At 37.2% G+C, this 25,927-nt stretch overlaps 1 protein-coding gene across 2 annotated transcripts in view; it reads right to left on the bottom strand.

Annotated features, from left to right (window-relative positions):
* Positions 1-25,927, bottom strand: part of dock4 (dedicator of cytokinesis 4) — an 87,271-nt gene that overhangs the window by 23,901 nt on the left and 37,443 nt on the right. For both annotated transcript variants that reach the window (XM_067436329.1, XM_067436330.1), the window contains exons 13-24: positions 21,541-21,666; positions 20,487-20,611; positions 18,990-19,152; positions 18,744-18,850; positions 17,802-17,958; positions 16,220-16,317; positions 16,022-16,105; positions 14,848-14,948; positions 7,189-7,270; positions 6,068-6,238; positions 2,525-2,717; positions 1,533-1,657 (exon numbers count right to left, since the gene is read on the bottom strand). In XM_067436329.1, coding sequence (XP_067292430.1) covers positions 1,533-1,657; positions 2,525-2,717; positions 6,068-6,238; positions 7,189-7,270; positions 14,848-14,948; positions 16,022-16,105; positions 16,220-16,317; positions 17,802-17,958; positions 18,744-18,850; positions 18,990-19,152; positions 20,487-20,611; positions 21,541-21,666 — 1,532 coding nt within the window. The remainder of the gene's footprint in view (positions 1-1,532; positions 1,658-2,524; positions 2,718-6,067; positions 6,239-7,188; positions 7,271-14,847; positions 14,949-16,021; positions 16,106-16,219; positions 16,318-17,801; positions 17,959-18,743; positions 18,851-18,989; positions 19,153-20,486; positions 20,612-21,540; positions 21,667-25,927) is intronic.

The raw sequence follows: 25,927 nt of genomic DNA, 5'->3' as shown, positions 1-25,927 counted from the left end.
ATCTCATAATATTCTGTTCTTGTTCTGCTGTTCTCTCTCTCTCTCTCTCTCTCTCTCTCTCTCTCTCTCTCTCTCTCTCTCTCTGTATATGTGAGCGCGCGAAACGCGCTTATATCGTCCGATCTTGCGGGCTATGTGTAATATGAAAATAACACTCCAATCAATCGCGGGTCGATGAGAACTATATCATTGTGTTGACATTTACAACTATATCATATAAGACATTTACTAGCCCTGTGGTCAAGAGAATCAATCTGGTTGCTGCTTCTCCCTCAATCTCTCCTCTCCCTTGTGGACTGACAGCGGAGCTTAAGCTCATTAAATATGTAAATCTTCTCCACTCCTAGCCGTGGGCGTTTACTTCCAAGTCTCTAGTGCTGCACGCGCACCAAAACCCAGCGTTTTGGAGAGAGCCTCAAAACCAGTGTAGAATAGCCTATTACTTATTGGTTATGATGTTTTTGAATGTAAAAACCACACAACTGTCATTAGTTGACCTCAAACAACAGTATCAATTTTTTTTAAAAAGGCAGTTCATGACACCTTTAATAACCAAAGAACCTTCCCATTGCACAAAAGGTTATTTGTAGAGCCAAAATATTCTTAGTTTAGACTATAAAATTCTTCTTTAAAGAACCTTCCACAAAATAGATCTTTGGGGAACCAAAAATGGTTCTTCAATGGCATCACTGTGAAACATGTTTTTGGTTCTTCCTGGCAAAGGGTATATACACAAATTAATATATATCAAACATTTATTTTCAAATATTCAAAAACTTAAATAAAACATTTAATTATATGTTATTACATTTTTGTATTTAAATTTTTTAAAATTATATTTTAGGGCTGTAAATTAATTTAAATCTTTAAAAATGTTTAATATGAAGATTGAATGAATCAAATTAAATTAAAATTTATCACATATATATATATATATATATATATATATATATATATATATATATATATATATATATAGTTCCATTATATCACAGTGATAGAAGAGTAAATCCAGGTTAAAATAAATTGTTAGAGGAATCAAATTCACTTATTGCGAAATTTACATAGGCCTGCAGATCAAGAGGTAACGATTAACTTAAATTTCTTAAACATATTTGGTTAGACAATTAATTATTATTATTATATGAAGGAATAAGAACCATTCAAATGGTTTTCCTTTTTCAGTAACTTATATATATATTTGAACTAATATACAGAACTTTTTATATATTTACTTATTTTACTTTTTAATTTAAATATTTATATTTATAATATTAAATATTATATATTTAATTTATAATATATTTATGTCATTAATCAAATTAAATTACAATTAATTCAATACAATATTTAGTCAGAAAAGTCACATTATATTCAGAACTAAAATAAGTACCAAATCTCACCAGCAATTCTAAAGGGGAAAAAAAGAAATTAAATCAGGACAAGAGCTAGAAACTAACTAATAAATAGTGACAAGAGTGAATTAAACAGGAAGGAAACAACTGTATCAGCAGTTTTAGTGCGAGTCTGACCGTGGCGGGTGTGTTGAGCGTCAGCATGCTGGTGAGGATGTTGGCACACAGAACCAGCTCCCTCTGCTCCTGCAGGTGTGTGTGCAGCAGATGCAGAACTACCGGTAACAACACACACCTCGACTCTGAAAACAAACAAACAAACACACACACACACACACACACACACACACACACACATACACACACACACACACACACACACACACACACGATTCAAACATCTTAACTCAACATATTTCTAAGGACTCTAAATACTCTTTATAATTTTTAGCAAGTAAAAGGCCTTTTACTATACAGTAACTGTAAAAACGTCCACCTTCAGGTCATGGTTCACGTGTCTTTACCGTGAAATCATTCCTGATTTTATAAGGTAAACAAAAGAATAACTTTTATATTGTGATTAATATTTTATGATGAACACTTTCTGGACTAAAGCAGGTTAACATGATTATCCATTTTAAAAAAAAAGTACAGAAATTTGTAAAATGTGAGCATTTCTTTCAATCATCATCATCGTATTGAATTGCATTATGTTACGTCCCCCACAATAAAAAAACACAGAGATTGATCATGACAATAAGCATTTAGATATCATCTTAATAAGACATTATTATTGGGATATATAGAGTGACAATTATATTTATATGCATTTTATGCATGTAGTCTGCTATACTATAAAGATAGCAGATACTATCAGATTTTCATCTAACTTTTTGGCCATATATATAACAACATCTGCACAAAAATTCAAATTGGGCCATAAAATTGGGCTCCATATTCTCCCATGAGCCATAAATGCCTGATTCATCAAAAATATTACTTAAGTTTGCATATGTGTTTTATGTTATCTTCTTACCTTTGTCAAAAGGTTCAATAAAATAGATAGGTGGTTCCTTAATAGACCTAAACCTGATTTCATGGTGTTTTCAGCAATAATTTCTCATTTTCAAATGCCTTTTTCAAACAGAAACCAACGTGTGATCCTTTACCCGGGTTGACGTAAAGAGGACTCTCCACGGTCTTGGCCATGCACTGCAGTTTGACTGCCTGTAGGGGGCAGTCATTGTGCGTGAGGGCGGGCAGGCTGCTCAACGTGTCACGGGCCAGATTTGCCACCTCTCTCATGCTGAAGATCTTTAGCAGCTCGCAGCACACAGTCGGGAACGATCTCAGGAACACTGCCTGAGAAAATGCCAATAAACAAGTCGCTGAGTCGAGTGTTTGTTTAAAATGAAAACCCCCCCAAAAAAACTGTCAAAGTTATTAGGTGGTACCCAAGAGATAAAGTTGAAGTCAACATTAAATCAAAATGGACAATTCTTGGCTTTTAATGGAATATTGCAGTATTTAATATAAAGGATTTATTTATGCATGTCATTATCTTTAAAAATTCATGTTCCATCATAATCTTGAAAATAGCTTCCCCTCCCTCTTGCAGTGTCGTCTCTTCTCTTATGGTGTGTTTACGGCGAGAGGGCGGGACAACCTGTCACTCACATCAGATCGACAAATAGCAAACCACAACCATCCAATCCCATGGACAAAATCATGTTCCACACTAAATGCTTTCTTTTTCAAGAAGCCGTTTCACTTAAAAATACAATACAATGAGGAAGAAAATACCATTGCAACTTCGGTTTCATGCTGACTTTAATAATAGGTGTAAAGTGCTACGGTATGTGTGTATTTTGTGCATTCGTATCACTGTAATATGCTATCATCTTCCTCCAAACACATTTGCACATTGATTTAGTGGGAAAATGTTCCTCTGGTGTGGTAGGGGACGTCAAACAACAGATGTAAGCAAAGGCACACACACAAATATTGTGTTGACACACAAATCTGGCACAGATCCAGTCGCCTGCATGTGCTTTGGATTATGCCGCGGTGTCCAAAGACGCTTTGTTTTCTTGGCTGTGTTAATTGAAATCTGCTCTCTTGCTGGGCTGCCATAACAAGAACAGACCTGTGTGCGAGTTCAGTGTGAGTGAATGTGAGAATGTGTGCGTGCATCCCCACTGTGCAACCGTTAATGCTCGTCAGAACGAAACGAATCTCGAAAAGAACGGGAGCGGGTCTCTCTGCCCGACGGACACACGCGGCTCAGCTGACTCCCAGCTCACGGGCCGTGACAGTGTGTGGCAGGCTTTTAGCACGCACAGCATGCGTGCGTCTCTGTTTGTGTATATCAAGACTGACTTAACTTTTCATGGGCTGACTGAGCTTTGAAGACTAGAACAAATGTGGGTGGGGCTGAAAAAAAGTACTGTTCTCAATAAATACTGCTAACTGCAGTATGTATGTATGTATATATGTATATATACACGTAGACACACACACACACAGATCAGGCATAACATTATGACCAATGATAGGATATTAGTCACCTTTTTCTGCCAAAACAGCCCTGGCCCGTAGAGGTATGCTGTGGTATCTGGCACCAAGATATTAGCAGCAGATACTTTAAGTCCTGTAAGTTGCAAGGTGGGGCCTAGATGGATTGTACTTGTTTGTTCAGCACATCCCACAAATGCTCAATAGGATTGAGATCTGGAGAATTTGGAGGCCAAGTCAACACCTCAAACTTGTTGCTGTGCTCCTCAAACCATTCCTGAACCATTTTTGCTTTGTGACAGGGTGCATTATCCTGCTGAGGCCACAGCCACCAGGGAATACCGTTTGCATGAAAGGGTAGGTGGTACATGTCAAAGTAACACTCACATGGCTGGCAGGACCCAAGGGTTCCCAGCAGAACATTGCCCAGAGCATCACACTGCCTCCGCCAGCTTGCCTTTTTCACCATAATGCATCCTGATGCCATGTGTTCCCCTAGGTAAGCCACGCACCTGGCCATCCACGTGATGTAAAAGAAAACATGATTCATCAGACCAGGCCACCTTCTTCCATTGCTCTGTGGTCCAGGTCTAATGCTCATGTGTCCACTGTTGGCACGTTTTGCAGTGGACAGGGGCCAGCATGGGCACCCTGACTGGTCTGCGGCTATGGAGTCCCATACTGCAATGCACTGTGTATTCTGACAGCTTTCTATCAAAACCAGCATTTACTTCTTGAGCAATTTAAGCTACAGTAGCTTGTCTGTTTGATCGGACCATGCGAGCTAGCCTTTGCTCCCCTAGTGCATCAATGAGCCTTGGCCAGAGCCGATCCTGACCTCCCTGGAGCCCTAAGCAAAATTCTGCTAAGGGGCCCTCCTACCTGACCCATGAGCTATGTAAACCAATTGCCATGCAGTTACACCTGACACCACAGTGCTCCCTCCTTTGAACAAAACAGTCAAATGAGGTTCAAACAAACAATATTTATTGAACAGTATTTTCTATAGAATCTTAACATAGTACTTGCTAAAGACAGCTTTACTGTTGGTGAATCTGGCTGTACTGGGTCTGTAGTATACTGGGTGAGGCTGGATGTGGATCATTTAGGTCTGTGCTTGTACTGGCAGATGATCCAGCATCTCCTCTACTTACAAACTTAAGCATAGCACCTGCAAATGATAGTTTATAAAATTATAAATATAATTTTATCATCATTGTTTACAACATTGATTGACGCGCTTTGACACGAGGGGGAGGTAAATTAAATTGCGGGGCCCTACGCAGCTTGCGTAGTGAGCGCATAGGGCTGTTCGGCTCTGGCCTTGGCCGCCCATGGCCCTGTAGCCGGTTCACCACTGTTCTATCCTTGGACCACTTATGATAGATACTGACCACTGCAAACTTGGTTGGAAAACCTCACAAGAACTGCAGTTTTGGAGATACTCTGACATCTGTCGTCTAGCCATCACAATTTGGCCCTTGTCAAACTCGCTCAAATCCTTTACGCTTCCCATTTTTCATGCTTCTAACACATCAACTTTGAGGACAAATTGTTCACTTGCTGCCTAATATATCCTACTTAATAAAAAGTGCCTTGATGAAGACATAATCACCTGCCATTATGTTATGCCTGGTAAGTGTACATACACACATACATACATACATACCATACATACCATACATAGACATATGAGGTCTAGTTTACAGGTAAGCGACAATTAGTGCATTCCAAATCACAAATACACTGAAAATATGTCTGGATCAAAGGTGTTTGGATGGCGTTTCTGCTAACATATTCCACAAACACTTTCTCTAGGTCAGAGGACACCAATTAATAGCCAATAATCCACAAATAGTTTTTTTGCAAACAATGTTTAATGCAGCGTGTTACAGGAATAACAATTGCCGGAAGCAATTATTTATGTTGATCCAATTGCTAAAATATGGTTGTTTAGATCTTTCCTAAGAACAAAAAGGAAACTGGATTTCTTAAAACGAAGCCACTTTAGGTTATAAAGGTAATTTTATGATGGTATAGTATGCTCAAATGCTGGAATACCAACTTACATCATATTAAGTACATACTTTCTCTTTACTCAGTGCAGTACATACATTTTGTATAAGAAGTGTGTGAAATTGTACCCAGTGTAGGCATACAGGTGTGTGTGTGTGTGTGTGTGTGTGTGTGCGTCTCACCTGTGTGTGTGTAATGGGGCTGATGCCCTTACTCTCATGAGACAGGAACAGGTGGATGGATTTGAAGAGCTCATGAACGGAGCAGCGGAATTCCTCCTCGTTCTGGCCTCCGGTGGCCGCCGCGTACAAACGCCTTGATTGCACAATGTACTTAAACAAGTACTCTGACGCCTATGGGCCATAAGATGTCAAACAATTGTTAATGAAATAAATATTTAAAATCACATTTTAAAAAATCCTAACAAAAAATTCTTAACCCTGTAAATCCTGACATATGAAATAATATTGAGAAAAACAAGAAAAATGTATATGGAACATTTATATATTTATTGAACCTTTAGACAAAATATAACAAAAAGATGTGTGCATATGTTGTATTTTGAGTATCATATCTGATACACCAGGCTTTTTTGCTTATTTCCTCTCATAATGTGAGAATATGAAGCTTAAGAATATGTTGATCATTTATAAGCCTTAGAAATTTGTGGATCAAATATTGTAGAGAAGGCTTTACAGGGTTAATTTAATAAACATTTTTGTATTTAATATACTGAATATATTGGGATGCATAAGCAGCTTCTTTATTACTTTTTGAAAATAAATAAATAAATCACATTGTGTAAAGTCCATTTTCTGTATTAAACATTTGATTCCGAAAGAGCAAAAATACCAAAAGATGAATGGAACGCATTGTCCCCAAAGAGGGTTGAAGGGTTCAAGGTAAGAAAGTGGGAATTGCTTTCAAATAACACCTTTGAAGGGTGTAAACGAGTGTGGATGCATTTGGAGAATGTGCCTGGTGGTCCCACAGCAGGTCATAAAAGCAGAACGAGCGAATAAAGAAAGAAAATACTGAATGTTTGTAGCTTAATTGCATGATGGGTAAGAAAAGAAGTTCCTGTGGGTTAGAGAGGCTGAGAGGAACAGAACAGATGCATCAAGGGTATATTCATAACTGCTGGGGGGGTGGGGGGGAGAGAGCTTAGAAGATCAGGACAGAGAACCAGCAGGGGGTGAGGGTTTATTCCAACCTGACAGAGATAGGGTGCATATGTTTCCTCATAGATTTGCATGCATACTGTGACATACATCCTGAATGAAGCACATGCTAGTGCTCTCACCTTCAAAACCTGCTGGATCTGTTCCTGGTGCTCAGCATCAATGATACGATCCACATACCACTTCAACACACGGATCAGATCCCTGCAGACACAAGCCGTGAATATTAGACATCAGGAACAAGAAAAAGATGGGTGTTAAAGTTTGCCATTTATGTCTGTATGTTATACATTTCTTGTCCTGCAGGGAACACAAATAATATTATCACAAAATATTCATAGGCAGCGCTCAAGATTTTATGGAGCCTCTAAAATAAAATCTGCAGGGAAAGGAAGAATGTTTGGATGCCCACGATACACTGTTCAATAACTTTATGTTCTTGTTTTTTTGGTGATAAAGAGGTGACAGAACAGCCTCTGCAGAAGAAAATCAACGCCTACTTCATCATTTCAACTGTGGCCCCGCCGACTGCCGTGTTAGTGAGATGACGAGTAGAGAAGAGCGAAATAGGATGGACTACAAATAACATTCTCTTCTAAAGGATCCTAATGCTAGGAATGTGGTTATTTATCTTCAACAATGTGAATGTCTCAGTTGAGCATTATTTATTTGTATTCAGTACATTACACTATGGATTCTGGTATATCAGACGCAATTTCGGCGCAGGCTTTGCAAACAGACTTTTACGATAACGACTTGATAGTAATGCAACAACATGTAAGTAACCGTGTTATTTCTAATGCCTGATCTGTGAGCAGTGATTCCTGAAATGTAATGATTAATGTACAGTCAGGTGTTCTTTATCTATGTATCAGTAAATCAAACCAGTGACTAAACGGTCAACTTCATATTGTTTCTCTTAGTAGGATGAAAATCTATTATTTAAACTGTGATTAAATGATAGAAAGCGATCAAAGAAAGCTCCCTTTACTGTTGCTGGAGCTGTCAATCAAACAGCATGAGTTTATCAGTGACTCTCGCCAAAATTCCCATACTAATCAACAAATCTCTTATTTACATTGTGTTTGCACTGTTAGTTCATGATGAAAGCATTGGTTAGTGTGCAGAAATCGAGATCACTGCATTCATGCACTCAACATATCTTTGATCGGCTACAATGCCCATCACTGCAACCTCTTTCATATCACAATCTAAATATAATTGCATAGATCCAAGCATAATGCTATAATCAACACGTTTCATGATTAGTTAACCTTGAGAGCTGTAATAGTAAAAATGTGCAAAAAGTTTTCAAGAGTTCCACATGTAATACTTCATAAGCAGTTTTTGACAAACCTCCCTCCCTCCCTCCCTCCCTCCCTCCCTCCCTCCCTCCCTCCCTCACTCCACTCACTCCACTCACTCCACTCACTCCACTCACTCCACTCACTCCACTCACTCCACTCACTCCACTCACTCCACTCACTCCACTCACTCACCCGTTCAGGCTCTGTCTCACCGTCTCAGTCTGGCCAAGAAAATCCAAATTGTTTTTGATATGAAACAAAGTTTAAGCTTAACACTAAAACATTTTTTTAATATGAAATTCAAACAACAAATAGCGTTTTGACCCATTAAGTGTGGCATAACAGTTAAAACCAGAGCCGTTGAATAACAGAGTTGAATAATCTCCCGGCAGCGCGCGGTCACGTGATCACGGCGTCTCAATAGTACTAAACAAACCAGCGCTATGTCAATACATTTGAATGACAACAGCTCTACTATTGGTATTTGCAGCAATTGTTTGTAAACAGTACAGCATAGTGTGCATTGATTATTACATCAACCGCATTTACAGAGCATTTTTGAATTTCTCCATTTTAAGGCATTTTAAAATGGAGAATGAAGATGGAACATTGTAATGTTATGCTCGTCTTGTATTATCCTTACTATCATAGTCAAATGTGACCGTACACCTTAACTATTTTTCAATTAAATAAATGTTATTAAATAAACTATTTTAGTTTAGTAATATTTATTGAATATTTTGAGGAGATATTTTGGTAATAAATACTATTTGTGCAATAATTATGGTCCATTAATGACCCCTTAAAATATTTTTCTTCTAGTATTTATATTATTTATAATTACAATTAGTGTAGTAATTAAGGTTAAAATAGAGAATTCCAATGCAAAGAGGCAAATTAGAGTCATTTTGGGGCCGGAAAAATAATAATTTTCACTTGTATTGCCCTTACACACGAAGTGCCTGTATGGCTTTTTAATAAATAATAGTCAAGTTGCTTAAAGTATTGCAGATCATAACTGCTTTCTTATTTGTAGGTCAAATACTAGATTTTTTTAAATGTGAAATTTTAAAACCCCCGTCTGACATGGAGCAACCGCCCCTCATCGCCACCACCACACATTGCTTTCGAATCTGTGGGAAACACTGATATTATTACTGTATTTTCATCAACAACAAAAAACTTGATGAGCAAGTTGTTCATCCTTGAACCTCAAATTTAAAGTATTCCTGCTTATGCACCTAATGCAACCAATTGAATGCTGTTCCAAGATCAATAAAAGGTCCTTAACTGTCCAGCGTATTTCATTAAAGTCTTAAACACTCAGGCAATGAAAAGTCTGAGATATTTTAAGTGATGGTGACAATGAATCAATGGAGTTAGAGAGCACAGGTCTTCATGAATAATTAATGCAGCCGCCAGGAAACTTTGTAAATAGACTTCGGTTTAATGGTCTTTGTTGCCAGTCAAAGCTCATTAAAATGGTTTAAAACGTTCCTTAGGGTCCAATCCATCAAGATCTGTCTGAGAACAACAGTGGGTATGAAGGTACATATATTCACGGCCTATGGACGGCGTCTACAGTGAGTCAAAATCTTGGAAAACCTGGGAAAAATACTTGAAGAAATAGTAGTGAGGATAGGTTAGTTTTGGGTAAACTCTTATATTTGGCTAAATTGCCTAATGCAACATTAATTTTTAAAGTAAGATGTGATAAATGGGGAGGGTGAATAATTGGAGGAAAACTGGGTCTTTGATGTGCCTCTTGTTGGTTTTGGAAGCCCATGAGAGTAATTTGGCCATAAGGAGAAAAATGTTAACATTCCCTGCATGGGATTGCAATTAATGTCAGCCAGTGTAATACCAGCTCTCATTCCCCCGAAAGATTTCATTTAAAATCTAATTAGATCTTAATTAAACACACTGTAACACCTCATGTTGTGATTGAGATAAAATCAACTGCCTTGAAAATAATCCAACCACATCAAGAGTAATCTTTTTATATATTATTTATCCGATTCATATTCCCAAAGATCTGACTGTTAATATAAATCTATTAGCTGAACTACACAGCCTTCAGTTCAGTTTGATTACATTCAGTTCAGTTAAATTCACTTGTGGTCAGATCCAATTTGATTCGAAATGGTTCATTTCAGCTTTCTGTTCTGTTTTGTTCTTTGATTCAGTTCAATTCAGCCATGTTAAAGGTGTTCTAGAATCAAAAATTTAATTAACCATGGCATAGTTAAATAACAAGAGTTCAGTACATAGACATCACATACAGTGAGTCTCAAACACCATTATTTCCTCCTTCATATGTAAATCTTGTTTGTGAAAAACATCATGGAAAAACAGGCGATTTTCAGGCGAACGCCAACTGTGAGGCAATCGCTGGGATCATTAATATGTACGCCCCCATCATTTGTATACAGCAGCGCATGCGTCACGTGAGGATAGCGAAAATAGCAGATCATGGATATAGATGTTATGTTCCAGGCTGTGCAGGGGACGTGGGGACTCTTCATAGCCTTCCCATTGAACAAAACTGTCAACAGGCATGTTTATCTATAACCGGATAGTGCAACAATTTAATTAAAGTTGTTCGTTTGCTCGGCCCATTTCACCATGGACAGTTTTCTAAACTAGACAATATCAGGCTTCACCCAGCGTCTGATATTGGAGAAGCGGCAATTCAAACTATATCCCCAGCAGTATAGTGATTTTATCCACTTATTGACTGTCTAAACAATTTCTAAATTAAACTGAGAGTTTCTTTGTGAGATAACATAAACTATAATATCCCCCGTGTTGTCTAGATCCAACGCAAGATGCTAGTACAGTATCAATAGGAAACTCCAAGTAGTATACATCAGTATGACAAATTTTAAAAGTTAATATTTCCTGCCAGTGTTGTCTACAAATTATACAAAATATAAACGTAGATACATATGGCAATCCCTTTTGTCCTATAGGACAGGCTAATTTTAGCCTATTTTCATCAACAACACACAACTCAGGAGCTAACGTTAACTATGTCAGTTTATTTGCTTGCAGATCGCTCACTCGATCCTTCTAGCTAACATCATGTCCGATAATTTGACAAGGCATTGTCAATTTGTTAAAAAAAAAATTTAAAAACCTGTAGGCTACTGTACTGTACAAACAACATATTTGTGCACTAACGTTACCCAGTTCGCTGTTTAGAGTTTTTGATTCAAAGTGAAGAAGCTATCATTGTAAAATCAAACGGTGACGAATTACAGTGATTAAAATGTTTTTAAAATGCTAAAAACAAAGTTGTGACTGCTGACGATATGAGTTAAAGGGTTACTTCAGCGATTAGCATATGGCTTTGTATCAGTAGAAACCCTGGAGTATATTCGAATGATCGTGCTCCCCCCTCTCATATCCCCCTGAGACGAGAGATTTATGCATTTTATTACTGAAAAAATTACTCCGGTGAAAATTTGCGTCAAAAATTTTGGCCAGGGGCTAAAGACTACAGCCAGCAGAGGGAGCTATTTCCACATGTTTTCAATCCGCATATGGGGGATGGGAGATCGCACTCACAGCTCAGTGAAGGAGCTGTACGGAGCAAAGTGAGTGTTTTAAGTTCTCAAATTAATTCCTATGAAAGTTAAGCTTCCAAAGGCATGAACTGAAAATGCGCCAGACTGAACACGCGCTGTGAACGACTGCCGTGGTCACGATTACCTCAGCTCTCACCAGTCATAGTGATCCAGTAGCGGTGGCTTTGGGAGTGGCCTCAGAGGGCAGTGAAGCATTTTGGGAATTTTTGTCTTTTATCCCCATAAGACAAAAATACATTTTCTGTCTTTTCTCAGTCTAGAAAGCACCAAATTCAAAAATAATTTCACATTTCTACTACATTAATGACCCAGTTTAAACACAGATTCATCTTCCCAGCGCTGAACTTTAACATGTAAAGTTAATGTTATATGCTAGTTCACATGTAGGCTGAAGTTAGTAGTACTGACGTTAATCTCAACATGATTGACAGTATACGGTAGATGTGTTTCTGTCATTGAAATGAGCCGTGCAATGCAACAGCCAATCATGACCCTTCCAAATAAGGCAAAAACAGACCATTACATCCAAGGGACAATTTCTAGGGTTGTAAATGGACCTGTAAAACCGTATCTGGACATTTTTAACCCTTAAATAAAAGTCACATACCCTATATGTAGATATCAGAGAACAATTTAAAATATCGTTTCAAATCATTCTAGGGCACCTTTAAGATTGATTCGATTCAGTTTAATTTTGCTTGATTCAATTCAGTTTGGTTTGGTTCAGTTTAACTTGTTTCTATTTAGTTCAATTATGAACTATTTAAATCTGTTCAACTAGATTCAATTCAGTTGTGTTCTGTTTGATTGATTGGGTTCAGCTCGGCTCAGTTCAGTCTGTTCGGTTCAATCGAATTCAAATCCGTTCAGTTAGATCCGATTCAATTCATGAGCAAATTTATACCCCTAGATTGTGCCATAAATGACTAATGTAATATGGACCTCTTATTTCATGCTTCTTCGCTTTGCAAATGTGAATATTATTAAGTGACCTCGACTGCTTATTCACAAGCAATAACAGCAGTAATCGCCCTGGCAGCATCAGCTACATTTACTTAAGATACTTCAGGATTACTGACACGTAGTTTGAACCCAGCGGCTCTGTTTTTCACTACCCTGAGACAAACAGACCCTCATCACCACAGCATCCATCCTGACTGCAGATTAACCTTAGTGTGTGTCTTTGAGCATGCTGGGAGACGCAGCGCAGTGTGAAAATGTATGCGAGTGTGGTAACAAAGCACATAACATTAAACTGCAAATAGACTATGAAAAAAAATATATAGGAAACATATTGAGTGGGATTTTCCTGGCTCTTTGGAAATGATAGTTTGAAAACATATGCCACACAATGCAAAAAAATAAAAAGTAAGTTCCACCCGAAGCAAAACTGTCACGTTCAGCTAAGAAAGCTGTTGCCATAGTTTTCCATTTTTACCATAATGCTGTTTAAAAATTAGACATAGCCCAATACAATTTTTCAGGATAAATCCAATCATCCTCTGTCAATCCGAGCTGTCAAAAGCCTGCCGGGCGACGCATTTGGCTAGGCTAGCGTTTGGCTGACAATAAATGTGAATTTCTCAGTCCAGGTAACACAGGGAACAAGTAAACTGTTCATATACTATCGACATTGTAACAATACAAAGCAGGTTGAAAATCAGAAGTTACACTTTGCTGAAATGCAAAAGAAAAGAAAACAATAAAAAAATAATTATAATCATAATAAAGAAGAAACAGCATTGCAAGGGACACGGGATAGAAACACCGAATTATGGGAATTGGGTGACGGGAACAGTGCGAAAGTGAGTATTTTGCAAGCCGCCCACATCCACCTCAGCTTTGACATGATGCTCCACACCTCAGTGCGTTACAGAAGAGGGACCACATCACTGCCCACACACAACAACACAACCACACGCCTCATTACTGACAGAGAGAGAGAGAGTGAGAGTGTGTTGAAGAAGAAATGGAGAGTTGGGAAAAACTAAAGGGAAAGAATGAGGAGCTTTGAGGAGCATCAATCTATTACACATTACACATGCAATCTGAAAACCCAACAGCACACATTACCTTCCTGACCACACATACAGGACAAAACCTTTTTACTAACAATGCAGTTTATGACAGATGATAGCGAGACAGCGCTGTGCTTTGGGTTTGACATACATCTCCCTGTGTGCCGAGAGGACCTGCAAACTCAGAGAAACTCCCTGGGTTACAGTATACAAGGCCTGGAGCTCAACATAAAACACGTTTCATCTTTCTACATTACCAAAAGCAACTCTCAAAAGCATGATACGCTATTTCAGCTGAACACCTCAAGAGCTCCAGTATTTTTGAGTGTTTTGAAACTCATACAATTCTCAAATACATTATTTTTACTTGTGTAGCCTGTTTGCTAGGGCTGAGAATTGCCATAGACCTCAATTCGACTTTAATTAATTGATGATTTTTAGCTGCCGTTTTGATATACTGTGATTTCATGTGTGTTTAATATGTATTTTTTATGCATTTAGCAGTTTAAATATTGATTTCTGTTTAAATACTTTTTTTAAAAAAAGTACATGTTCAAAAAATCAAACATTTAAACAAAAATATATATAAACATTGTCAACATCTAACTTGATACAAAAAGACTAAAGAAACACATCACGAGCAATAACTCAAAGAGTGCTTTCATTCAGAGCTGCTAAAGTTCTGAAGTTTTGTTTCCTTATTTTCTTAACGTAAAATTTTGCATCGTGCAAACATTTTTGCAGTGTCTCGAGATACGCATTTTAAAATTTGACTTGATCTGCATCCTAAAACAATTGACTTAAGAACCGTGATTTGTAACAGAATGTTTACCCCCCCACCCCCCACCCCCACCTAATATGTTTACCTGTAGGACAGAGCACCAGCGAAGTGGTTCTCGATGTAGTTGTCCATTACAGGCTTGAAGAGCTGAAATTTGCTGTCCTGCAGCAGATTTATAACGTGCACCTGAGGAGAAAACAAAAATCGACACCACAGTAAGTTCGTCAGCTAATTTAAGCAAAAAAAATTACATAATCTATGCTAATTTAGTCAATTTAAATTCCTATCAGAATTTATTTTCCAATACTGATCAGCAGAATCAACAACTGACGAATCAGTTTCTGAATCACCTGCTAACGTACCAATCTTTGGCGAATAATCCATCGAATCACCAAATCAATCGTTTGGCAGATCTATTAAATCCATTGGCAGATCAAACACTGATGAATCAACGATTTCATATCAGCAGTTGACGAATCAACCACTAAGGAATTAACAATTACTGTGCATCAAACATCAACATATTAACCACCGATGAATCAATAATTCATTGATCAACCACTGGTGAATCAATAATTCATGAATCAACCACTAGTGAATCAATAATTCATGAATCAACCACTAGTGAATCAATCATTGATGAATCAACCACTGATGAATCAACCACTGATGAATCAATTTACGTTTAAATTATTTTGTTACCTGAAAGAGGCGGCTGTGGAATGATATGAGACTTGAAACTAGCACAGCATTGTAGGAAATTAATTGCCCAAGACAACAACCATTTTCTTATAATGGACCGCAGAATTCAGCAATTGACCAATCAGAATCAAGTATTCCAGAGTGCCATGTAAAAAGTAAAGTTATTGTATAAAACACTTCCCATGCAGCCTAAGAGAACACTCAATCATGCAGAGTTTATTTAAAATGTGCTTTCTGATCTAGAAGTACTTTGTTCTGCCTGATATAAAGAGAATATGAGGGCAGGAGTTGGATTATAGCAAGAGAAGTCTAAGATGGATTTTATGAGTTGCCGTATTTGGCATGTAACCGTGGTAACACAGTCGAGGAAAGATGAGGAAAGCATCTTGTTCTCATTATCAACAAGAAACTGTCTCCTTGCGGAGGAGATGGATGAGTTTGTATGAGTTTGCAGTCAAAATATGTAGAGTATCTCTGGAAACTAGAAACTTGAGAGCAGTGCAATGTCTACATTTTATACATTCCCATTCACAAGGTTTGAATAAAACATCACTCACCAGGCAGTCAAACACCTTTAGTCCATACCGCTGAGGACTCTCGTCTAAAATCCCAAACAAGGTGTCCAAAGTGTCCTGCAAAAACTGTACAGGAGAGAATACAATTTTACAGACACAAAAATATTTTTGGGGAAAGAATATTCAATACTATTTCTGCAGTTTCAGTGGTAAAAGCAAGTTGCTGTAAGTGGTTTATACCTTAACAATTTCAGTGCCATCAATGTCCTTGAGTTTGGAGAGGCAGTCAATAATTCTGTCCAGATTGACTCTCCATTTCAGCAGGTCCAACATGTCACCTGAACACAACACAAGAAACATGCACTTTTTTAAGATAAACTATTTAAATTGGGTTTAATTAATAAAGTGGCTGTGTCAACAATTGCCGAATCACCTGTTAAGTGTTTCAACCTTTAGTGAAGCAACCATTGATGGTCCATTAAATCTATTTGCAGATCAAATGTTGCTGAAATAACCACTAGTGAATTAGCAACTACTGAATCAACCACTAAAGAGTTAACAATTTGCAAATCAACTGTCAACATATCCAGTGGTGAATCATTAATGAATCAATCACTAGTGAATCAAATGCAGGAGAATCAACCGTCACCACTGGTGAATCAACCCCTGGCGAATCAACTGTTGGTGAATCACCCATTGGCGAATCAACTGTACGTGAATCAACAGTTGTCATAATCAATAATTGGTGACTCAAGCACTAGTGAAACATCTGATAGTAAATCAATCACAAGCGAATCAACCTACAGTGAATCAACCTGATCAACCAATCATTGGTGTCAACAGCTGGCAAATCAACTGGTAAAAAAAATCAACCATTCGCCATTAGTAAGTCAATCACTGGTGAATCAACCTAAGGTAAATCAACCATTATCATTGGTGACTCAACCACTGGTGAATCAACCAGTAGTAAATTAATCACTGACGAATCAACCTAAAGTGAATCAAATGCCATCATTGGCGTCAACCACTGGCGAATCAACTGTTAAAATAAAATATTTACCATTCGCAAATCAACCGTAGGTGAATCAGTCACTGGCAAATCAACCAGTAGTACATTAATCACTGGCGATTTAACTGGTACAAAAACAACCATTCGCAAATCAAATGTAGGTGAATTAACCAGCATCATATGAACCATTTGTGAATCAATATATGGCGAACCAACTGGTCAAATGGTCTAGGAACCTTTAAAAATGCCTTTCAAACATTTATATGGTATGCAAGAATTGAAAATAACAAAGGAATAATGACATTCAACTCAATTCTTACGCACGTGGCTATAGTTTAATATAGCTCAAAGGTCTAGAGATTAATATAATCAGTCTCAAGCTTCAGGCTTTTCAAAGTTTAGCTGAGTATAGATGAAATTTAAACTGAATCTAACTTGGGTTCAGTGCTTTCGGTTAAATAACAGCCAGATGGCCGTTGATATGAGTGCAGTTGGGCGAAGGCGCGGCAGAACCGCAGAGACACTGGGCGAACTTCCAAGGTCAACAGAGGCAGGTGTGGGCTCAGCCCCGCTGTGATCTTCGGTCCAAACTCAGACCTCTCTGTTTTCTGCCACTGTTACCATGACATTCACCTGCTCAGATCAATATATCACAATATCAAGGTCGTGATGCAGAGACGGGGCCATATGGCACAAAGACAAAAGGTGTTTCTGAAATCACCGCTTTCCAACAGACTGGATGGGATAGATTTGAGATCATATATAATTTAAAAATGAGGTTATGGCATATTGTAAGGAGGAACTTTGTCTCACCATTCTGAGTGAGTTTAGTGGAGCAGAGAGATGACTGGATCCAGAAGGACTCTTTGCTGTTCTTTATTGTCTGGCTGTTGGCTGGCTGGAGGCTGGCTTTGGAAAATGGCAGTTTGAGATACCGAGCAGGATCCTGAAGATCAGCTGTCTCTTCACACTGTTATGAGAGAGAAGTTCAAAGACAATAGACTTTAATAACATACACATACAGTGAGACCATCGCGGTGATTTTGTATTAACCCTCTGCTGTTCAGTCATTGTTGACTGAAAAATTTTATGTTTATTTTTTACTTCCTCGGATGGTTACATAACTTGGTTAAGGTTTTGGCACTTGCTATGTGAACACAAAAAAAAAATCATGGACATGGTATGAAAAGGTTAAATGGTTCTGAAAAAATGTCACTTTTTGTGTGTAGTCACTCACTTCGGAACACAACTTGTTTAGATTTATGGCAGTTTAGTTTTAACATTTTAAAATCGAAGCTCAAAAAGTCTATGCTCAATAATTTTTATCATAATAATATAATTTATGCTACCAAAAATATCCCTAAAAATACAATACAAATATCCTTAAAAAAATACAATACAAATATCCTTAAAAACTTAATAAAACACAGCTCTGGAAAAAAATAAGAGACCACTTAACATGTTAAATAAATGTGAAGTGGTCTCTTAATTTTTAATTTTTTTATATATTTTACTTCAGAGCTGTATGTTCATTTTATTAATTCTGTCATTTTTAACCATCATAAGAGCAGCACCAGATGTTTAAAAAAGGACAATGGTGCCAGAACTAATTTTTTGTTGTGTTTCTGGGATTTTGACCTCACAACCATTCACTTATAATAAAAATAATGAAAATAATAACAATAATAATAATGATAAAAATAACAATTTATATATTTTATATATAATAATATGATTCATAAAGACACAAAGTACCTTGTGGACAATAAGCTCATGCGTCCCATCAGGCAGTGGTCTCCCATTGTCCTGCATCAGAGGGACAAAAGAGAAGCCAAAAAGCTTCTTCTCACCTTTTTCCTTTGCTGCATGAACAGAGAGAACAGTGGTTATGTGAAATGAGTCAATAATGGGAAAGTCTAAAATCTCAGAAGGTGGAATAACAAGCAGACGTAAAATCAATTTTCAGGAAAAAAGTGCATGTGAAGCATATCGGAATCTTACTGGAGCAGTGCCTGAGCTCGAAGCGCAAGTGTGTGCCGTGAAACATCTCCAGAGGGATGGGCAGTTTGATCTGTTCGGACCAGCGAGGGCTGTTACTGTGATACAGGACAAAAGAGCGGTGCTCATCTACTCCTGGCTCCCCGGAGCCGCAACAAACCAGACCCTGAGACAGAGAGATAGAGAACATAAAACTAATCCTAAGAAATAATTGTGAACCATTCCACCACCGCGCATAATATTTTGAAGTACTCATGAAACGTAAATGATGCGATCATTTTGTACATTTTTGTCAAAAGTTAAAAACCAAAAATCCTCTTTTAAGTAATAAAGTAATAAATGATAATACCGTAAGTTATTTTACATGAAATAAAAAAAAATTATTTCTTTCTTTTTCTTTCTTTCTTTCTTTCTTTCTTTCTTTCTTTCTTTCTTTCTTTCTTTCTTTCTTTCTTTCTTTCTTTCTTTCTTTCTTTCTTTCTTTCTTTCTTTCTTTCTTTATTTCTTTCTTTATTTCTTTCTTTCTTTCTTGGATGATGGTTCACAAGTTCGTTGCATATAAGTCTATGATAAAATACACTTTTTTAAAATACATTTTCTTTTACAAAAGTGATACAAAGTTGAACACATATCAAGCTAATAAAGTGGATGAAAAGATTGAAATAATATCTGAAAACTGAGATAGACATATTTATTAAAGGTGCCCTAGAACGAAAAACTGCATTAACCTTGGCATTGTTGAATAATATGAGTTATGTACATGGAACTAACATACCATGAGCCTCAAACAACGACTGTAACAGTCGGGATCATTAATATTTTCGCCTCCCTAATTTTTTTATTTAAAATTTGCATATAACCAGCCCATGTTCAAGGCAGGCAGTGTTAACGTGGAGCTGCACTGAATCAACAATAGTTCTGAAGGTATTCTGAAAATTAGGACAATATAGTGAAAACAACAGATCGTGGATATAAATGTTATATTCCAGGCTGTGCAGGAGATGTGAGCATTTTTTATAGACTTCCCACAGAAAATTAAGGAGCAATCGTGCTCACAGAGGAGCATTCGTGCTCACGGTTGCCAGATTTCAGATTTTTTAAATCTCCCAATCAGAGCTGTTTAAAGAACACATATTCTATCCTGCGTTTTACTTAAACGTACGGATGATCTGAAAATACCAGTAAACAAGTAAGCTGCATTTAAGCAATCTCCATTTGAGATTTTCTGTGTCATTCAGTCGGTCTGTGTTCTGTCAGGACTCACGAGCCACTTGTGCTGTTTGCGATTGTGTTAGCTGAATAACTGCACTTGTGTAAGCTCCTGAAAGAGCCAATCAGAGCAGAGCTCAACATTACTATTCATGACCCTTCCAAATAAGGCAAAAGCCCCATACCCTAAATGTAGATATCAGAGAGCAATTTAAAATATTGTTTCAACTCATTCAAGGGCACCTTTAAATTATACGCAGGAAACAAATGACATCCAACGATGGTTCTCACCTTTAGCAGCTGCCCATCACCTCCCAACAGATAGACGGAGACTTCCACATTACGTGCCACACTTTTTCCACCTTTCTCAAATTCACCCTTCTCAAGGGTCACATACAGATCATTTCTTATTTCACCTGCAGAATGAAGATAACCGGATCTCATAAATCGTTTTCTACCACCACAGCACTTTCAGGCGGTTATCAGGTGTTGAAATCAACCTATCAGCAGAGCTTGCTGAATAGTTAGTTGGTTTTTTTTCTATCGTGTGCTGATACATTGATAAGTGACTATGAACATGACTGTGTTTGTTTACAATGCATTTCAATACAATACTGTTGTATGTATTTATGTAAGTCATAGTCCATTATACACACCTTAAATACTGTACAACCTAGAAAGGACAACAAAAATGTTTCTTCTGGCAATCCACACTTTTAGTCAATACATTTCAGCTCCTCAGAGATGTTAGAAACACCACAAAACATTTCTAATTACTCTGTCAACACATGGGGCTCAAAGGTGCTTCATCGCCGACTGAGGGTGTGAAAGCAAATATCAAATAAAATGTGGTCAAACCAATGCATTGTGTAATAAGAGAACGCATTTTCATTAATAACTCCCGCTGCTTTTGCACTTTAGTTGCGTATGTACTTACATTGTGTGACAGCGAGCAAAACGAACATCAAATCAATGTAAGACCTGTAAATTCAATCCAATATAGATTTTTTCTGACTGTGCTATATTTAGTAGGAGTGCCTGTGTTATATTATGGTATAAATGACAGTTATATCTCAGAGTTCATGGTAATTCAATACAAAATATTATTTTGCTCCTGTAAAGCCCATATTCACACTGCAAAGCAATTAATTTAAAACATAATGACACGATTAAACCATTATTACAGATGCCACAGAGCGACCACATTACCTTATGATGATGTCGTTAAATGACAAAAGATATCATAATGCTAGAGCTTTCATTTGCATAGCAATGCAAAACATAAATCCAGTGGTAATGTGATGTAAAAAGGCAGAATAATGACAACAAAACAGGATTATCCCACCTGGAATGATGATATCGGAGAAACCCAACCTCTTGGTAATGGAGACGTTGCGGGTGAAAAGACGCATGTAATCCTTACGAATCTGCTCCATATCCCCGTGTAGGAGCTGAAGAGAGACATTAAGGCCTACAAAACAAACAGAAGCAAATTTTAATGAACCTTTGCGGTAACATTTGACAATACTGTAACATGAGAGTTCATGATAGGACAAAAACAGCTGGAGCAAACATGTCTGGAACATTAGAATATAATCCTAACTGAATGTGTTTTATTCAATCACACTTAATGGGATCCAGTTTAAATAGTTTCACTAATTATAAACCAGCATTTTATTATGAAATATAAATGCAATTCTCAATTTTCCTATGAATACTGGTTATTATCCTGCCCTCGGGTCAATTCTTTAAAAAAAACAATAAATAAATTCAAAAATGAGTGTTCATCGAAGTGGTCCAAGGACTTACACAAAAAAAGTTTATGTGGTTGAAATTTAAAAAAGTAACAAATCCTTCCCTCATGGGTCAATTTGGGGATAGTTCACCCAAACATTTAAAATTGTCATAATTTACATTTTCAGTTGTTCATTGACATCCATAGTAGGAAAAAAAAAACCCAATGAAAATCAATGGCTACCGTCAACTGTCTGGTTATCAACATTCTCTAAAATATTCTTCTTTTGTGTTGAACTGAAAAAAATAAACTCATACAGGTTTGGAACAACATGAGGAGGAGTAAATTATGACAGAATTAACATTTTTGGTGAACTATCCCTTTAACGACATCCACCAGGAAGTGACCATTTTTCTTGGGGAAACAACAGCACACACATCAGTAGACAGCAAAAACTCTTTACTCTTTATCATTGAATGATGGCTCACCCTTAGTGATGAACACCTACTGTTAACAATCAGAATCACTGAAGGACAGTCACCATTATGGTGATCAGTGTTTGCTTTAATTTGGCTCTTGAACCTTGACTGTTTAACATTACTTTTTCCCTGACTGCAGTCACTTTTTATCTGGCCCCTGTAACCAAGATATTGCAGCGAGACAAACAAAGAGAGAATTAAGAAAATAGAAAACAGAAAACGATATCAGTTCATCAGGTCACTATGTGGTAATGGCTATGAAAACATAACACCTGAAAATATTTCTTGGTCATAAATAAAGCTTTTCTAAACACACAGTTAAAGCATTGACTGCAGTCAGGGAAAAAGTAATGTTAAACAGTCAAGGGTCAAGTGCCCAACTAAAGAAAACACTAATCACCATAATGGTGACCTAAAATGGTGATCCTCCAGTGAATCTGCTTATTATCATCATGTGTCATCACTAATGGTAATTAGTCATGGTAGTTAATCACTTAATTATCTCATTAACATTAACACTTCTTCATTGTTTATTTTGCACTTTGAGATTCTTCGGAATGAAAAGTGCATTATAAATAAAATCTATTATTATTTATTATTATTATTATTATTATTATTATTTTAATACTCGAGTGTGGACTCAAACTCTGAGGCAATGTAAAATAGTTTGTAGTTTCTCATCCACACTGAAACATATGTAAAGGCAAAATTCAACTTACTGCGCATATGTAAAACCTCATAAAAGCTCACTGAGATGATACAGACATCATAAAGCTCACACAATTCTTCTGGCAGGATCATTTTATTTATCAAATATCTCAGCATTCACTGATGCATCCAGGTCGCACTCGTTCACCATTATATGTGTGGTCTAAAATGCAACTCTACTCGTGTTTTGCCACAGGACAGCAAATGCAAGTCGTCCTTGCAGGAATGTGATATGAAGCGTGCAAAGTAAGGTATTTTAGTAAGTGTGTGAAAGTGAATAGCACATTACTGACACAATAGCGGTATAAACATACATATCTATTGGTACATGATGTGTCACATGACTAAACGTGTCATCGTTTTAAAAAAAAAAACTCCACCCTTCACAGTCCACACTACGATGCATTTTTACATTTATATGCTTTGTAGAGCATTTTCAAAAAGCTACGCTTTCGTTTACTTAAAACGCTGTCTTAGTGTGGACGGAAGGCCAAAATGGAGAGAAAAAGATACGTTTTCAAACGATAATGTATTTGTTTGGACATGGCCTGAGGAGTGATAATTTAGCACTGGAAGTTTTAATCTTCAAGTATCAGCAATGAATTTGATCAATTATGAATAATTAATATCATATTATTAAAATTACTATAAAAATGTCAAAACAAATGATAACTCTCAATCCTTCTAAACAACAGATACATTTTGTTTTAATTTCCACTCTGTTATGATCCACTGTTACATTTTCATCTTAAGTTACAATTAAGTTTTTTTTTTTTTAAGTTAAGGAATTCATCCTGCATAACAGGTATAACCCATCTGCCTCTGGAGTAAATTAATTATGGGTAATCCGGTGCATTAATCCCCATTTGTTAGATTTTTGTGTAACGCAAATTTGTGTAACTTATTGTGTTCCACCACACTTAATGACAAGCATTTCTCTGCCTCCCTCATTTATACTACAGATGAAAGCCAATGATTCTGACATCTGTGCACTAGATTTACACTTTAAAGTCACAACTCTCTTTGAAGAAACACTTTGGGTTTTTCTTTTTTTTAGGAGTAATTTAATCACAAAGCAGAGCTAGAAGTTGAGTTCTTACAGATGGAAATTTCATCCATTCCAATTCCTTCATTTGTCTGAATGACTTTCATCTCAAGTGTAACCCTGCTGTTCATTTGCTGAGGGACACGGCCTGTGGTTTAGATTGACATGAGAGAAACTGCATAATCTCAGTTTTTTTATATGGCCCTCTTCTTTCTGCTTCGGTCTCCTCAGGTTCTTCTGCAGGAAAACTGTCCCATACTTCCCAAACAACAGACATTACAAGTGCATTCTGGGTAACTTTGCAGTTTTGGGTTGCATAGATGAGGTTTGATGGATTTATAAGATCTGGAAGCATCATGGCTTCATTATGGTTTCATAATGTATTCAGAGTAAGCTGCCCACACGAGTGAAATCACCAGCAGTCCATTCATTTTGAAACCACTTGCGAGATGATGCACACCAAGATTACATAACTACTACTCCACCACCTCCACAAAACATGGTATCAACAACACAACACAATGCACTCAGAGACCCTGACTTAGACTTTCATCTGTTTTCCTTTTTAAACCTAAACCAAATATTGTTGTTCCTTTTTTCCCTGTTAGTATTTTAACCCAGCAATAAAATCAATTGCAGTAATTTGGCTTTTATCCAAGCGATTAGCTAGAAGCACTGGCGATTTGCTCGTCAAATCATCTCAAGTGACAACAATGACAAAAAGGATCAACTGCTCTGTGCATGCGATCGATATGACGCTCTAGTTCACACTGATAACCAATGTGTGTGTGACTCATTAATAGCTACTAATGGTCATCGGTTAAAAAGACACTCAGACTGCAGATGACTGGATTGCATTTACCAGCTGATTGAGATCAGGTTCTAATCTAGCTAAACAAAATTACAGGTCTGTGTTCTTGGATTCCACGTTTAAAGCTGAAGTGTGGAATTCCCACCATATCATGTTATTTAATGTGCTGACACATCTATAAAGCCTTATTCGGATGTGATAATTTTTACAAGGGTAAATGAAGTAATGTAATTTTACCACAGAATGTCTGTAATATTAATTGCCAGTTCGCACAGGATAAGAAATCTCAATAAAACTGTCAGAAGTGGGAGGGGTAACTCAATTTACGCACCGCCGTCATGTGCATATTAAGCTGATATCATGTGCACAAACACATGTAATCTATATAAAGTGGGACAAAAAAAGTATCCAGAAAATCACATTGTCTGAATCTTAAAGAATGTATTTGCAAATTATGTGTAAAATACGTATTTGGTCAATAACAAAAGTTCATCTCAATATTTTGTTATATACACTTTGTTGACAATGAAAGAGCTTAAACGTTTTCTTTAAGTCGCCACAAGGTTTTTACACACTATTGCTGGTAGTTTGGCCCATTCCTCCATACAGATCTCCTCTAGAACAGTGATGTTTGGGGTCTGTGACTGGGAACATGGATTTTCAAACATTTTATATGGGGTTGAGATCTGGAGACTGGCTAGGCCACTACAGGACCTTGAAATGCTTCTTACGAAGCCACTCTTCCATTGCCCGGGCAGTATGTTTGGGATCATTGTCATGCTGAAAGAACCAGCCACATTTCATCTTCAATGCTCTTGGTGATGAAAGGAGGTTTTACTCAAAATATTTCAATACATAACCCCATTCATTCTTTCCTTTACACGGATCAGTCATCCTGGTGCCAGAAAAATAGCCCCAAAGCAGGATGTTTCCACCCTCATGCTTCACAGTAGG

Source organism: Pseudorasbora parva, chromosome 25 (genome assembly GCF_024679245.1).
Source record: "Pseudorasbora parva isolate DD20220531a chromosome 25, ASM2467924v1, whole genome shotgun sequence".
Classification (NCBI taxonomy): domain Eukaryota; kingdom Metazoa; phylum Chordata; class Actinopteri; order Cypriniformes; family Gobionidae; genus Pseudorasbora; species Pseudorasbora parva.
This window is presented reverse-complemented; position numbering and strand designations above follow the sequence as displayed.